The 17,866-nt window shown below is 42.0% G+C and overlaps 1 protein-coding gene across 6 annotated transcripts in view; it reads right to left on the reverse strand.

The window, feature by feature from the left end:
* Nucleotides 1-277: 277 nt before the first annotated feature.
* TCF12 (transcription factor 12) overlaps nucleotides 278-17,866 on the reverse strand; it is a 126,399-nt gene continuing 108,810 nt past the window's right edge. For all 6 annotated transcript variants that reach the window (XM_063142831.1, XM_063142830.1, XM_063142829.1 and 3 more), the window contains 5 exons: nucleotides 10,926-11,040; nucleotides 9,831-10,002; nucleotides 8,498-8,730; nucleotides 3,761-3,910; nucleotides 278-2,522 (listed from right to left, as the gene is read on the reverse strand). In XM_063142831.1, coding sequence (XP_062998901.1) covers nucleotides 3,768-3,910; nucleotides 8,498-8,730; nucleotides 9,831-10,002; nucleotides 10,926-11,040 — 663 coding nt within the window. In that variant the 3' untranslated portion in view covers nucleotides 278-2,522; nucleotides 3,761-3,767. The remainder of the gene's footprint in view (nucleotides 2,523-3,760; nucleotides 3,911-8,497; nucleotides 8,731-9,830; nucleotides 10,003-10,925; nucleotides 11,041-17,866) is intronic.

Consider the following 17,866-nt stretch of genomic DNA (forward strand, 5'->3'; position numbering starts at 1 on the left):
TGGTCCTTGTCAAATGAACCCTTGCTTGTACAGACAGATCCCTACATTTAGGAAACAACCTGGCACAGCTGTTTAAACTGTATGTTTTGAGTTAGTGTACAGGAAAGGGTTTATTTATTTATTTATTTATTTATTTATTTATTACATTTTTATACCGCCCAATAGCCGAAGCTCTCTGGGCGGTTCACAAAAACTTTAGGGTTGTGCTATAGGGTTGTGCTATAAACACACAGTGACACCAGAAAAGTGTAAAAAACTTACCGATATACACCATGTTAAAAAAGATGGCACATTTATTGCTACATAAATGTTATATACATAGTGTTTTCTGTTACATTGACAGAAAAAGTGTTGAACGTCTTGCTGCTGGTTGAAAAGGTTTATCAGTAACATCTTGAAATTTGACACAGGGTACAAATTTGCAATAAACCAACAATGGGAACTGGATAACAAGATGAGAAGCAATTCATCTCAGACAAGTAGCTCTTACAATACTCCATAAGGTACTACACAGTATGCTAGAACCCTACTATGCTCCTACAATGCTATTGTACATTTCTGATATTAATGAACAGGTTATGGTAAATAACCCTACATTTTTACTACCTAATATAGTAAAATAAAGTAAGAAATTTTTTACTGAAAACCTTTTTGATTTCAAAAATCTAGAAAGAGTAATATTTAGAATTCAAGAAACTTTCTTACAAGATTATTGTATAAAAAGACTAACTACAGTGAAAAATAAGCCAAATGGTTTCTCTTTCTCTCTTTCTCTCTATGTTATGAAGGAAAGCTTCTGGACATACTGCAAAATCTAATATAGCCATGAGACAACAAGCTAGGAAGGAAAAAGGCCAAGCAGGGGGCAGGTGAGCATTTGCACACGTCATCATAAGCAGAAGTTCACTGAGCTGAGACACACTGGAAGGAAGAAGAGCAAGGCCACAGACACTTGTCAGGTGTTACGGGAGAACAGATGCAAAGTCCTGGCAGTCACTTGAAAACCAGTGATTTGCTAGGAACCCTCCAAGACAGGATCTCAAAATTGTAAGCCTGTTGTAGCAACGGCGTTTTTGTTCTTTTAAATGCAGTGAGATTATTCAAATACTTAGCTGAGTTGTTCCTTTTGGGAATGCAAGCAGATTGCCACATGTCAGAGATAGAACACCGCAACTTCAAGAAGGCTACGCTTTCATTGTCCCTTCTCCTTTTTTCCTCCCACCCCCAACTCTGGGGTTCTACATTGGAAGACAGTTTGTATGGAAGTTTAAAGGAGTTGGGATATTCCCAAGAGAGGCAGCAAAGGAGGAACACTCAGGGACCCTTCAGGTGAAGCCATACCACACCCGGACAATGCTGATGGCCCTGATCTTCTAGGCTGAGGGCAAATGTGTTTGGCATGCAGTTGGCAAGAATCAGAACCCTCCCCAGTTCACAGGCAAGGCAGAAATTAAGCTAAGCTATCAGGACAGACTGGGGACTACTTCTCTTGCCTCTGAGCGATCAGATCAACTCATCCCAATACCTGGTCACGAGATGTTCACAAGCAAACTTCTGCACACGAGTTGTTACAACAGGCCAAGAAGAAAAACCTAATTTGCGTTTCAATCTGTTTCGTGCTTACATCTGCTTTACGTGGACTGACTGCTTAGAAAACAAAGCAATTCTAAGTCGGTTCTTCCCCCGCCCCACTCAGTTCACATTATAAGCTTTGCTAGGAACCCCAACGGTTTAAGGGGTCTCGTTGAGAAATGAAGACAGTGTCGTCACCCTCTTTTCAGTCCAAGAAACGCGGTGGCATCTCACGGCATCTGCCTGCGCTCCTGCCTTGGACCTGAATGGCTTTGCAGTAAGGAGCTGTACCCAAGAGGCGGGCTGTGGCCATGAGCATTTAAACACAGAGCGACAGACCAAGGGGAACACATGTCAAATGGCCAAAGGAACTGGAAAATAACAGAAGTCCTTGTCCCTTCCTTCTTTTAAGACACTCGTAGGCATGTTGGGAAAGCAAAGGGGCAGCCGGTGGTTGTGGCTCTGCTCTCGGAATGTGCTTCTCAACGCCGGCATCTCAACTGAATTCCTATCAGCTCTGAACAGGTTGATTTTTTCCCCTTCAAATGAGGACCTTTATAGTTCCATTACAAATAAATAAAAATTTGTAGTTACAATGCATTTGTCAATTCTGTTTAGGCACAAGGCAACTTCCACGGCAAGTGGAAAGGTCTCAGAGTCTCTGATTGTGCTGGAGCGGCATGCTGCTATTTGCAACAGAACGAGGAGGAGGAGGAGGCGGCAGAGGAGGAAATGTGCAGAGAATATTTCTGGGGTTGAAATTCTCTTGGAAGGAGATGCTGGAATCGCCACTTCTGATGCAGGTAATCGACCAGTAGCTTTTCTCATACGGCTGAGTTTGGGTTTCTTGCTTCTCTTGTCAGACGTGACCTTATATAATGCTACTTTGAGTCTGTGTCCTTGTGAAGAAAAGGTCACCTTCTAGGTTTCCTCCCCATAATTTCAGAATTCTAGTGTGAAAATCAAAGATATTAGCAACAAGATGAGGGCACCGCACATGTCTATATTAAATTTGCTGATGACTACATTTTCTATTAGCATAAAATGGCTGATCTCCAGCCCTGGCTACTCATGCAGGATAGCAGCTAGCTGGTGGGCCAGATGCTGCTTTATCCTAAACTGGTGGTGAGGCCCAGCAGCCTCAACACCCCCACACCCGTTGCCTTAGCCAAGAGACTAAGGAGAGGCAGAAGTGGCTTCTGTTTTCTTTGGAGGCAGAGCAAACCCAGCACCAAAGTATCAACTGTTTACGGAAGTGGAAAGGAACACACTCTACGCAGGAGGACCTGCCTCCATCCCCAGCAAGCTCATAAAGTTGACATTGACAGCTAGGAACATAGGAAGCTGCTTTATATCTAGTCGGACCATCGAGCCCAGTATTGTTGACACTGACTGGCAGCAATGGTTCTCCAGGGATTCAGGCAGGGTTCTTTCCCAGCCTTATCTGGAGATGCTGCCAGGGATTGAACCTGGGACCTTCTACATGCAAAACAGGGGCTCTACCTACTGAGCTAAGCACCCCCTCCTCTATTTGCAGCCAACTCCTCTAAACTGGTGAGCCACCTGTTAGGACCCTGACATGCCCCCCTCCCTCCTTATACAGCAGAGGCAATTCCATACCAAAGTGCCTGGACCAAAGCAGTGCCTGCTACCTCATACAGTAAAAGCAGGCCTTTATTCAAAGTAAGAAACTGCAAGTCAGGTGATAAAATGGGCTTTTGGTACTCAGCCACCTTTCAAGCCAGGCCAAATGGATGGAAGTAGTGGGGTGGGTGGGAAGGCAAACAGAACAGCTACATCAAGCCACGATGACCAAACAGAGTCCAGTTGGATTCCACCTCCACAGAGTTGGGTCTCTTGTGATTGCTTTTACCTAGATCCCTCCTCTCTCTTAAAACTGGGTACGACTGATGTTGCAAATGCTGGTGATACAATCGATAGCGCCTGGACGTTTCCAGGATTGAAGTTGCAAGCTTTACTTGAGCACTGCTATTCATTTAACAAAACCATGCTAGATGTGATGGGCTAAAAATGGTAAAGGCGTTTAAAGCATTTTAAAACGTTAGATCTTGCAATAGCCCACAGCTAAAATGAATTGTTTTTAGTCCTGGGTGCTCACACAAACTTCAGTTCGGGGAATTCAGAAGCCCTTCTCCTTACCCACAGAGTTATGGAATATCCCCCTTACCTGATGTTCACATATGACCCATAGGGTTGGTAGTTTCACTAAGCCCAGGATGGCTTCCTGGGTGTAGAGTTGGTGGCTCTGCCGATACGGCAGAAACTTTTTCTTCTTCCCTTCTCTTAAGGCAGGCTGCTTTGGGGTTTAGGTTCCTCTCTAGGAGCAACATAAAGAATGCACACCTTTATTAATGCAAAGAAAAAATTATTTATGTTGGTGTTTAGTTCTGAAAATCACATGCTGAACTGAGCACCTTGTTCTTCAAGTAGTTTATCCGAAGAAAGCTCTCCAAAGGCAACTCAACTTAAAATATAAGTTGTTGTTTTTTAGAATCCAAAACTGTAACAAGGCAGAAGTTTGAACAGTTTAAAACCTAGCTCACAACACTCTTAAGAATAAATGGGAACAGAACTGTTTTTAAGGTCCTTGTGAAATCCAGCCAAGATGGAGCCATATATTCATCCCTAGGAAGGGAGTTTCACAAAAATACATCTACCACCAGAATGGCCTTCCAGTTACATAGATCCTGATAGTGGGCCTGCAAACAGAGCCTCTGAAGTCAATGTTAAGGTCCAGGCAATTCCATTTCACACAACGTGGCCCCAAACCATTTATCGCCTTAAGGTCACCACCACCAGAGCAGGGGGTGTCTGAGTATCTTCCTCAGCTCATCTGCTGCAACACAGTGAGCACAGGAAGTGCTACTGGCTATGTGGATCAGCCGTTGTCACGGTTTAGTAGTCCAAGTATTCACAATCTACAAGGAACATCTCCTGTGCAAGCCTCACTGAAAGGAGTTCAAATAATTCAGGAGCTAACGAGCAGAAAACCAATGCCATCTCCCTGACACAGAAAAACACAAAGTCCTCCTCTTGAAGTGTTTAATACTTCTCAGGAAGATCACATACACCTTGTCCAAGATTTTTTTCTAATTAGAGTTAAGAAAGTTAAACATGAGTTGTGAGCAACATGCAAATACAAAAGCAACAAGTTGCAGGAGGTGAGATGTGAATGAAGGGCGCCCCGTCGGCTCTGCTGTGAGACCAGCTCCACTTGGCTCCTCCTCTGCTTGAATGGTCCCATTCCAGCTGGCCATTAGAAGAACTAGTACGTAACCTTACGAACCAGGGCCTGGGTTCGCTTGCTTTGCTCTTCCAGGCTCATCCCTTTTTACTTTTGTGCTGTGTCTTTTAGTTAGTAAGCCTGCAGGCAGACACTACTTTGTTTTTATTATTCTAATGCAAGAGATGTAGGGAGGCTTTTTGGCTGACGTGTGGAGTAAAAATGCTTTAAATAGTTATTATTATTATTATTATTTATTTATATAGCACCATCAGTGTACATGGTGCTATAACAACAAGTTATTGTTGTTAGCACTGTCGACATGTTCTGATATGGGTTGTTTGTTGACGTTGTGCAGGAGGAATCACTTTGGGTGCAAATTTCTGCAGAAAGCGCACATCAAAGCAGCTTTTCATCCACACATGCCAAACTCCTACAGGCTTTCCCCAAACTGCTGCTAGACACATGTACACCTGGCTCTCACACATTCCTCCCCAGGCACAGGTAACGCTTCACGATCCCATTCCTCCCTTTCAGCAAACGCAGTGGGGTTGTGACTCTCACGTTTGGGAAACTATGAGCATGACTTCTCATAGCCTACTCCAAACAGGACACACAAAACTATTAATTACATTGATATCCCACCCTTCTTCCAAGAAGAGATTTGGGCATCTCATATCACTATCCGTGTTCACATATACTACAAAGGTGGATACATATTATAAAAGCCTTTTAATACATTAATAAGTTTCACTAGTGCAGAAAAAAAGTATATTGCCACTGTAGGGCTGTGTAGTCTGACATTAAGAACACATTAAGAACACACTAACAAGCACTAAGAACCCATTAAAAACACTCAAAGTCAAGGATTTTTTTTAAAAAAAAACAGACCAAACGCATTTTGACCCTAAAGGAGGGTCTTCCTCAGTGGTCACATATACTATATAGACACTTAGCGATACTAAGTAGTTATTTACAAATTGCCAATACCAGTAGATGTTACTGTCTATGATGTTGCTTTTTAAAGTAGATATTGGGCTAGTATATTTCAGCCAGTATCCCAGGTTTGGGATACAGCTTCCTGTCCCAACTGCCAAGGTGGTGTTCTATCTGCAAGGAGCTTCTTTATTATGTTCTGTAGCGAAAGCTGGCCCCGATTTCGCTGGTGTTTTCACATGTATTTCTTTTGTTATCAAGAGGCATAGCTGGATAGCTCTTTTGCTTACCTGAGATTTGGGCATCTTACATGGCTTCTCCTGTTTCATCCTCACAATAACCCAATAAGCAGAGGGATAATGACTGGCCCGAACCCAAACAGTGAGCTTCGTGGCTGGGCGAGGGTTTGAGCCTGGATTGCCCCAATCTCAATCCAGCACTCTAACTACTACACAACACAGGCTGTTTATGGCACCTCACCCCCTTCACCAAAAGATTTTCGCTCTTGATTGGAAAAAAAAAATACTGACATTGAGTATTCCCTCTCCATATTCAGCTTTTGGTTCTGTCACTTCCAATACAAACACTCTCAATGGGAGAAGAGAATCAGAATTAGGCCCAAGTCTCAGGCATAACCAACAGAACAGATGAGATGTCACTCAGTGATTTAGACCATTGAGCACATATTAAAGTTGACACCTTCCGCATCTCAAAGACATTTATATATACACTCTGGGAAGGCATCAGATGAGAAAGCACCATGCAAAGCACAGCTGTGTCCAGCCAGCCCACAGGGAGAAATAAACAAGGGAGACAACGAATGAACACCTCCTCTCTGCGGGGGGGGGGGGGGGGGATGGGTGGCTCCGAGGTCTGTTTCATCATTTCTTTGACACAGATATAAAAGGAGCTTGCATGTTAGAGGTCAGCAGTCGCTCCATTGCTGCAGCAGAATGAGATTATAAAGAACTGTGCTTATTTTATAACCTGACCTCTGGACAGGACTTTCCAAGGTTGGCGCAGACAGGATATGGATTTGTTGGTATGAGTCAACTTTGCTTCTAGTGGCAGCTGGTGACCCTCCCAAAGTCAGGCAAACCCTATAAGGATTATGATAAATGGACTTGACAGAATGTAATTTAAATAAAAAATTATCGCCTATGGTTAGGAACCAAAGCTCCTGGAGCACTGGGGGTGTCCACACAGAGCTCAGCAGGAACATTCTTGACATGGAAGACAAGGGAACAGCCCCCGCTTACACAGACCACCAGGCATGCATGGATCCTTTTTCCACACACGCCCAGCCACGAAATAAATTGAAATCAAGACCATTCCCACCCCACCCCCCATGATGATAAAATATATCATCTAAAAGCAGCAGAAAAGATGAGCCAGGAATGAATTTTCAGTTCATCTCTCCTTTGCTTTATTCTGATTTAGTGTTTTAATTTGCAAAGGTAGCCATATACCCAACAAGTAATGGGTTTGGGTCTGGGAGAGGTGGTTTAAATTCTCAGCTTAGTTGTGCGTCCGTTGGTTGCCTTGGGCAAGTGGTGTCCAAACCCAGGCAGCAGGAGTTGTAGGGTTATTTAACCTACAAACCACAGACCATGGGTTCAAAATGGCCAACAGCATAAGCCATGGTGGATCACAGTGACTGTGCAACACAGTCAAATCAACAAGTCCTGGGTTCTCTTTCTGGGTTGTTTCTGGTTATCAAACCATGGTTAGTTAGCACAGCTGGGTTCACATACCATGATAACCCAGAATTCAAGAACTCATGGGTTAAATAAACCTTGGGTTCGCATCTTATGTGAACCAAGCCAAAAAGAGTTACTCTAAATACTATATCAGTAATTGAGAAGAAAAGGCAAATGTTTCCATAAACTAAAGAGCATTATTATTATTATTATTATTATTATTATTATTATTATTATTATTGTAAATAGTATTTTGGGGCTACTTTTCAGACAAAAAAGGACAAAGTGCTACTGTTTTTATATACAGAAAAGGAACTGGGGGCTTGCTGGCCACAATATTCCTTAATTTAAAGTTAATGTTTCACTGTCCACCTGTCACAAACAGCACCATGCAAAACCCAGAGCATCTGATGTCTGCAATGCACAGTAATCTGTTGTCATTTCCTTGACTTTGACACCTTGGGGGGAAAGCCTGGAACAGCAACTGGGTTTTCTTTTTTAAGCTGAATGTTTTCACAGTTTTCAGTTTAATCTTGCTGAGAATAAGGAACTCTTACAAATAATGAGCATGACCCAGACAAAACATGAGCACTTTTAAGTTCCATTCATTTTATGGAAAGTTTGTTAAATATATGCGAAACTCTCTTCTTGGAAATTGACGTGTCTCAAATGAGCCTGAGTCTGGCTGGACTCAGCTCCATTTTTTGCATCACATGCTATCCTGACAACAGCTGGCAGCCCCCAGCAACATCAAGCTAAGTGGTAGCATCCGGAAAGAATACGTGAGAGTATTGCACCCCTGTTGCATTGAACCATTGCCACCCTGTCCCCTGCAGAAACACCTTCCAGTATTCTGCCACTGCGACTCTTGGCCCACAATGTAACACAACCTGCCCTACCTCTTCAGCCTCATCATCTATGAAGCAAGTTAGAGCATGGCTTAAGGAACCAGGTTAAAATCTAGACAACTCCACCTCCTTGTGAAAGGAAGGAAGGAATGAAGGTGAGGAAGAGGGGGAGGGAGAGAGAGAAAATGAAGGCTCACCCCTGACTTGCTGCTCAAGGCTGAGGATGACGGCCACAGCCTGGTGAAGAATAAGCAGCTTGGTCTGAGGTTTTTCACTCTTCAGGTGAAGCTGACACATCCGGCCCAGCTCTTTGAATGCTTCGTTAATATCTCGGACCCGCAAGCGCTCACGAGCATTGTTGGCCATTCGCCTCTCCCTCTCCCTCTCCAGCTTCTGTTCTGGGTTCAAATCTTCATCTTCATTCGTGCTGCTGTTGAAACATAAGCAGGAGAAGCCCTTTGGAGTGAGCGTACTTTGCAATCTCTGTCCTCGACCTAGCATGGAACTGTCTACTGTTGCTTGTAGTAACAAGCACTCTTTTTCAACCATTTTGTATACAAAGAAGTGAACTCTGCAAATGATATTAATTTCTCACTCTAAGGATTTTGCTGCCCCGGCCCTGTCTCTTACGTGAGTGACATCTTTGCCTGAATGAGCCCATGGCAATTTCCACAACTGGAACGACACATTTAGGAGATCCTGTGATCCAAAAGTATTATCAAGGCTGATATTTGTGAGGAGTTGACTCAAAGTTTACAACAGCACATCATGAGTGAGTTCCCCAGAACTAACATATGACACAACCCAAAGTAAATGATAAAATGTAAATTGCTGAAATTATTCTTGCTATGGCTCTTTTACTGAAATGACATTTTTCCTTGCCTTGCAGGTCATTTCATAAAGTGCAGCCACTACACCTGGTCTCTAGTGGTGGCCCAAACCTTTTAAGGAGATGGAGAAATGTGATGCTTCATTTGGACAATAACAACAACACAGCAACCTCACACAAGCCTGATGTCAACCCTGAACTCTTGATCCAAATCGGACACATTTCAGAGGTGCACACAGTTCATATGAACTATGCAGGGTGTAAGGCACACGCACAGAAAACTTAGGCATCACTTAAAACTGGCAGCTTGTTAGGAGGAATGGAACACACCCTTATCAGAGACTGGCAACTCACTCCTGACTAGAAATTCTCAATGGGAAGTGTGCTCCATCCTTTGTGGCACACCATAAACAGCAGGCCTCATCCTGAAGGGACAATAAAAGATGCAGGTATATTTTCTGACTATGACGGCAAGTTCAGCCCTTTTCACTGGGGAATTGGCCCGACAGCTGGTATGAAAACTTCTGAGACAATGGATTCCTTTCTGTAATTTGGACATTTAATTGTCACAGCAGAAATTCACAAATGCGATTTTTGGTGATGGCCCAGGATCCAGTGACTCACTCCATATTTATTCTCTCTCTGGCAGGAGAAGCAGATAGAGAACCTAACCTCTCAGGAGAAGGAATGGGCTACTGTACCTTGTTCTTCCTCTTGATGAAATCTTGATGTCCTTTTGAGAGGACTCGTCATCGGATTTCATGTCGTCAGAGGAAGTGGGCTCATGTGTGTTTTCATCTTTCTCCTTGTGTTCTGACTTGATCTCGGCTGGTCCTAATGCTACCGATTGGGTTGGCAACCCAGCTGACAGCACTGTAAGCAAAGCCAACATAGTGTAACTGGCAACAGTGAAACCATCATTCCCCTATGTTCAATTTATCTTGCGAAGAGGATGAGCAACCACTAACTAGCTGTTGGAGAACATAAAGAAAACAGCTGAAGGAGCAAGATCGGGAGCAGGAATAAGGCCAAACAAAGGTATTATAATCCCTTTCCCAATTTTGCTCCAATCCTTATTTAAGCTTTTCAAATTGTGGGCTTCAATGCTGAGCTTGTGAAATGCGTTTTCACACAGTCTGATATGGCCACTTGATGGGTCCATGTTTGCAGTAACCTTCACATGCAATTGCCCATTACATGCAAAATTGTCTGTTTGAAGATGTGAAAACATTTATGGTAACAGCACTCCTTGCTGAGTAATTGGGCAAAATTTACATCACAGCTGGTTGGCCACAGTGTGAACAGAGTGCTGGACTAGATGGTCCCTTGGTCTGATCCACCATGGCCCTTCTTATGTTCTTAAATCGATTTCATGAAACTGAGACCAAACTCTTAAGATATTGCAGCAAGTGGGTGGTGTGTGTTTGTCTAAAGTGGATAATCTGAAGAGTTCTCGTTTGCACACACTTGATGGTTATGACAATGGCTATTGTAAAGCACTTCCATCTTGAACCATCCACACGGCTTGCTTTTGCACTGTATGTTACAATCATACTTAGTCATCCCTTTCCCTCCTGAAGCGTGGGAGACTGCCTCATGCCATTGTTGGATTTCGCAACTAGCCAAAAGAATGACACAAGCCTCCCTTATGTCAATACCAAAAGAAGCTGCCCATTTGGTGCTGCCCACTTTCATGTGGGACACTGAGACCAAAGGCAAGTTTTGCAGGATACTCAAGTAAACTAGTCACCCAAAGTGTCTTGGGTAAAGAAAAATTCAGCTGGAACTTGACTTACCTCTGTAGCTTTCTTGTGTTTTATGGTTTAGTTCTGTATTCTGGGCAGGAAGGGTGGTGGACAATCCTGCATGGTTGCTACTGAGGCTGATGCCATCCTCCCGATGGGTGCTGACCTAAGTCAAAGAAAGCACCGCCACAGATTATCATTCAGCTAAGGGAAGCAGTCAGTGCTGGGAAGTTTTGCTGACATGCCGATTGCAACTCTAAGGCCACAATCCTAGGGTTGGGAGAAAACCCCAGGGAATTGGGACTTGCTTTTGAATCAACATGCAAATGATTGAGCTTTAAAGAAGCAGACTGCAAGTCGTGGAAGAGAACTTCTCTGTGGACTTTATTTTATTTTATTTTATTTATTACAGTTTTATACCGCCCAATAGCCGAAGCTCTCTGGGCAGTTCACAATCTCTGGACTGTGCCTCAGGTGAGCGTAACTCCGAATGATGCTGCTTTATGCTGACTCAGACCGTCGGTCACCAAGCCCAGTATTGTCTATTCTGGCTGGCCTATTTACTCAAGTCTCCTAGCCCTCTCTCTACTCAGCCTCCTAGCCCTGCTATCTCAGGCCCTTCAGCTGGAAGTCCCAGGGATTAAATCAAGGTCTTCCTCATGCACAGCATGTCTCCTACCACTGAGTGATGGTCCCTCCTGTGATGCAACGTTTCAACTGTTAATTCAAGAAGATTCAGAAGCCCCGAAGTTTAAAGCCAAAGCACAAGAAATTGGAAATATGATCAGTTCACATATCTAAGGTCCCATCATAGGAGCTTGGCGTCCAAGGATTGAGGCGATCTCTACAACCCACCTCAGAGAACTATACTTGCAGTATTAGTGTTCATATCACACATTTTGCTGCTGCCCTAGCAGGACAGCTGGCACACATCTTGCTTGCTGGCACAGCAAAGATAACTGTGCCATTAAGTTGACTAGTTCAAAGGACAATTCCCTTCCCTTTAAAAGGCATTAATGGGACAAACAAATACATATCTAGGTTTTTAATTATTTAGGACCGACCCCCACCCCAAACTATTATACAGAGGACAAAGGGATCTGAAACATAATCATTATGTTTCATTGTTCTGAAACAGAACCAAAACAATGCAATAAGAATAAAATTGAAACGGGGGACGACGACGACTCCCATGCATTCTACTACTATTATATTCTAAAGATAAAGCTTTTTATTGGAATAAATATCAGTGAATAGCAGCTCAAATATTAAGCCTTTAATTAAAAAGGTTTATTGCCCACGGTTACGTATAAGAACTGCTGTTTTTCAATAAATCCTTCAATCCTAGAAAACTGCTGAGCTTTGAATCCCTCTTGAGTAATTAATGCAGCTTTTCCCTTTAACATCTTAGTGTTGGTTTTACACATCAGAGATAAATACCCCTATACAAGTCCATGCTTTAATCTACACTGTTTTCCCGTGAACTCCAATTCAACTAAATTTGTTCTATTTATTTTTGATCTACAAAAATCTCTGACAAATACTCATAGATATACTAGTTAATGCTTTCTGGATGCTCTTATTTTCCTTTTACAGCAGTATAATTTTTATAGAACAGAAATCTTGATCCAGGATAGCGTGAAGTTTAGCATCATTATCAATAGCCACTAAGACAGGCATAGTCAGCTGGTAAATCAAACCACCCTCTCTATACAAAGACAGCGTGAAATTCATTCCGGGGATGTTGGGTTAAAAATAAGACTTTGTTAAACTCTGCCCTAGGAGGTGTCGTATTTCTATATTCTAGTTATGCTCAGATCCAAACACAGGCTGCTTTTATTCAAGCTGCTAACTACGAGATGTCTTTAGGGGCAAGTTAGCTTCAGAATGTTCTTCCAACACTCTTCTTCAAGCAATGTTCAAGCCCAGCAGCTGTCAGATCCTTTGCAATATTAAAATCTAGGGCTAATCCAATGATGACAGACTGACAGATCGAGTCTGAAATTCAGAAAACGGTCTGGAAAGTTTGAACATGGAGTTGAACTTCTAGGAACATATGATAGGGAAGACCAAGCCAACAATTTAGATTAATGGCATTTCTGCCAAAATATTTACACAGTGATGTAACACATGTTAAACAAGTATAATGTCAAATCAGCAATTTGCTTAAATGTGTTCTCCAGCACATGAAGCAAATTAAAAACCTTACACCATAAACTGAACCACAACAAAAGGTACTTTCTATATAAGATACATGCACACATTCCTTATGGACGAAAACGTTAAATATTCGAATTTTAAGATTATGATCAGAATTCTAACTTTGCAACATTAGCTGTATCTGGATGTCACAATAAACCATAGTTTAGCAAGGGAGGAATAAGTTTAGGTGAGATTCAGGATCACACACTGCCCCAGCCCCTTCCAGTGAAGCCATGAGGAAGCCATGAGGAGGGGTTCAGAAGCTTCCCTTCCTCTTCATCTGAACATGGCAAACTGTGTTTAATCTTAACTATGGTTTGTCTGAACCATGGCTTATTAAATTAACATATTTCAACCAAGACAGAGTTAACATTAAACACAGTTTAGGGTTTAAATGCAACACTAAACTGTGGTTAATCAAAACCAGAAATGAAAGCTTCCAATTTCCTCTGTGTGGCTCAGCCAGAGGGGATGGGGTATGTATGAACCCAAAGCTTGACTAAGCTTGCTCCTGTCCTGATAAACCACGTTTATTTTGATATCTGATCACAGCCATGACTCACTGACCATGCCTTTTCCAACAAATGTACACTGAAAAAAGATTCAAGAAAGGGAGGGACAGAATGAATCAACAATATGCACTAGCTTGACCATATACAATGTGCACTATGCCATCTACCCCCAAGAACTGTGTCAGTTTTTCCACCCGGTTACTTGTTTGCAATCATAATTAAGCAGGAAATCAATCTGCTGCCTTCTTAATTGACAAAGTCTTTGATAAGACTCAGCAATACTACTAGTAGGTATACAGGGAAAATATCTCTACTAACCTCACCTAAGTTTCCCCAGAATTTCATAATTTTATGTAATTGTATCACATATGGAAGTCATCTGCTTAACAAGCAAAACTTCCAACACTTCCATCTTAAAGCAACATTTCCCTCTGGACTCTTCTGGCACTAAACTTCTTAAATCCAGAATATTTCATCCTATCCTTTGGAACAATCTCTCACTATTTCTGGGTCCTCCTTGCTTCCATAATTCCAGAAGTTGATGACCTACTGGACATTCAATGCCTGACTAGTTTATTTAAAAGAATTTCTCCTGATTGCAACTGTTTACAACTTAGTTAAACCCTAACCATATAGATAAATTACATCAAACTATAGCTATAAAGACATGTAAGATTTATTTATTTATTTTTAAAAACAACAACCAGAATGAGCATCAGCAAATTAACTCTCCATAGCTCCTTTACACAGGGATGACACAATAATTTGCTGCCTCTGGAAGCTTGTTCCAAGCCTCAGGCTCCTGAAGAGAAGGTAATTTCCCTACCCACCAACCTTAATTGACAGAGAGCTCATACTGGGAGAGGCGTTCTTGGAGATATGATATCCACACTCACCATGTCAGATTTCAGAGGGCAAGTGTCAGTAAAACTCTGGTTGATAAATTAACATGAACACACAGAATGCAATATCAGTTTGTCTTGAATAAGAGGCCCGTACAAAGGTCTTGACAGGATTGCCTTTATGCTCTGCCATTAAGGAGAATGATTAAGGAGAGACCTGATCGCAGTCTTCATATATCTGAAGAGCTGTCATGCAGAAGATAGAGCAGATTTGTGCTCTATTGCACCAGAGGGCAGAACTAGAATCAGTGGGTGGAAAATTCAAGAAAGCAGATTTCGGCTAAACATTAGGAGGAACCTCTTAGTGGTGGTACAAGCCGTTCAGGCATCTATGAGATCTTCTTCGCTGGAGGTATTGCAGCAGAGTCTGCCTGTCTATCTGTCAAGGACAGTGTAGCTGCATCCTGCATGGAGCAGGGGGTTGGACTACATGACACCCCCCCCCCTGTTCCTTCCAACTCTATGATTTTACATTTTGATGTTTTATAAGACTCAAAAGGTACGATGACTTGATCCAGCGGACAAATTTAGTTTGGAAAAGTAACATTTTGCTCAGAGATTGCAAGACATAATGGAAAAAAAGCTGTACTTTAGGGAAATTCGGAAGCTAGAGTAAAAAAAAACAAGCAGAATTTTTACCCAGAATTTCTTTTAATTTCTGCACTCATATAGTCTACCAAGGGATTAAAATGTATGACAGAAGCCCAAGCAGCACTTTTCAAATCAAGGCTTTAACCTACTTTGAAGTATTGAGTATAAAAGGAAATAGGCCACTGCCAATTTCTCAGAAGCTTTTGACATCTCGGGCAAGAGAGTGGATGAGGGACAGCTCTACCCACTTCAGCTCAGAGCTTCCTGGCTGTTCTAGTTCAAGCCAGACTCTTTCCAGTAGAGCACAATGGCAAATAATAGCACTAATATGTTTCCAAACATGAAACAGAAAGCAATATGTTGGGTTACTTTTAACGATTAAATTTTCATTGAATAAAGAGTAGTGAAAGTGCAACCGCAAGCACAGTGAAAAACACACACAAACACACAAATTAAGCAGAAAAGCAGGAAATTATTTTTTAAAAGCTGGCTCAAACATTAAGCAAGTGTTACAATAAAATCAGGCCTGGTTATGCAAGTCATAAAAAAAATAAATTACTCATTTCCTCATTTCTTCTGCCAAGAACATTTTCAAGGAAATTTAATTATTATTTTTAAGAGTTAAGAAGCTAAAATAAACTATATTGGTATGTTCAGAAGATATTGCTAAATCTTAATGAACTTCTTCTGGCCAAGGAATTTGCTCAAAAACACAGAACTCATTATTTCATCAGCACTCCTTTCTCTAGTCATGATATGCAATGTGCTGGCTGATAGACCTTGGAATTCCCTCAGCACAATTTATTTATGATATTTGTATCCCATCGTTCCACTAAATGTAATTCTGTGGAGAAGAGACTATTAGGCATTCACTACCCACTTTGGACTTATTGACCAAGCAATTGACAAATTGCTCAACTGAAGACAAACTGGGGAAAAGATACAATGACCAGGTTTGGACTATCACTGTGGGGGAAATAAGCCATGGTGGCTTATTTCCTCCACTGTGTGCACTGGCAGAATTTTCTTCATTACCCTTGCCAGTGTGGGTTGCCATGTCATGTGAACCTGAGCAGGCATGGCTTGTTGGAGTGGGCAGCAACCCCAAATAAGCCATGAGCTGTTGTTCAGTTTCTGCCCACTCTCAAGCCATGCCGCCCAGTTTTGCATAACACAACAAGCTACAGTGATCCGGTCCTCCATAAATGCCATGCAAAATTGGCACCTGTGGACCCCCAGCACGATGCAACAGCCTCAGTGGTTAAATTAATCCATGGTGGGCTGTTGTGTTGCATGAACTGGCCCAATGGCTCAAGGTATGCCCATCTCTACAGTTTCTTCTTAGAGCTCGAGCTGGGAAAGGAAAGCCCCAGCTCTTCCTCTCTGATGCCTCAGAGCTATTATTATTATTTATTTATTTATTTATATAGCACCATCAGTGTACATGGTGCTGTACAGAGTACAGAGCTAGCAAAAGGAGTGGGGAAGACTATCTAGAGTTATCCATGTCTGAACTAGCCTGGGATTAGTACATTACTGAGCTCATGATCTTCACCAATATTAGCAAGTCTTGCATCAATCAGCTCTCGCACAACTGCTGCTGGGTTTGCACAGTATCACAAGCTGCAGCCAGGCAATGAATATTTAAAATGGCCACCTGCACATCCCACTGCCCACTGTGGTGGGCTGTTCGATCATGTGAACCGTGCCATAGTGTAGAGTCCATCATTTCTGAATTCATTGGGGAACTGAGGCAAGATTCCCAGAGACAAATGCAGATTTTATCAGCTTCTTTTAGAAAAATCATTGCCACCCACAGAAGTAGTTCAACATGCTTATTTCATCAAGTCACATTTTACTAACTTTATATGAAATCAAAAATTCCTTAGAATTTGCATGTTGGCATCAGACCAAGGAGACCGAATTAGAGGGATATTAAACTTTAAACAGTTTTCAAAGGCAACCTACCCAGATGCCTGCAAGAATATCAGAGCTTGTCATTTTGCCCTTTGCTGACCACAACAAATGCAGCTGCTTCTTCCTTCATATTTCAATAATTAGCCTGTTTCAGCAGATTACATCTGCAATTAATGGATACATGGCTGGTTGTGCTCAATATTCCTTTCTACACATGGCTAGGATAACAGGGGCCAAACTGAAACAAAAAAATCACAATTGGGGTGCCAGTACAGATTGCCTTTAGAAAATATGCAGAGAAGGGTAATGCAGAAGAAAAGACACCCACAGTCTTCCACCAAATTAATAACAGCATCTGTTTCTAATGTAAGCCTGGTCAGTGAGTTTTACAAGCTCCTATCACACACACACAAACACGCCACCCCAATTAAGGCCTATTTTTCCACCATTACATTTTAACCTACACAAACACTAAAGCACTATACCTTTTCCCTCACTATACTTTCACTCTGCTGCTATGTTCATGAGTAACAAAGGCATTCTAGTTCATGCCAACCGTACTTAAACTATGTCATTCTATGAATGCCAGAACCCAAACATGCCAACATGCACAGAAAAATAAGAGTTAAACAGGGAACCAACTAGACTCTTTGATGATTACCAGCATTAATATAAATAGAGTTCTGATGTGTGAATGGAAAAAGTGAAAGCCATTCTGTTTTATATATTATACCCCCTTCAACAACCAGGCTGCCCAATTATTTTGAAGATAAGTGAAATCCTGCCTTCATTATGAAATACGCAGTCATGAACCTGTTTGAGAAAGTGAAACATTCTCAGAAAGGAGAGTGCGCTTTAAAATCATGCT

Source organism: Elgaria multicarinata, chromosome 16, assembly GCF_023053635.1.
Source record: "Elgaria multicarinata webbii isolate HBS135686 ecotype San Diego chromosome 16, rElgMul1.1.pri, whole genome shotgun sequence".
Taxonomy (NCBI): Eukaryota; Metazoa; Chordata; class Lepidosauria; order Squamata; family Anguidae; genus Elgaria; species Elgaria multicarinata.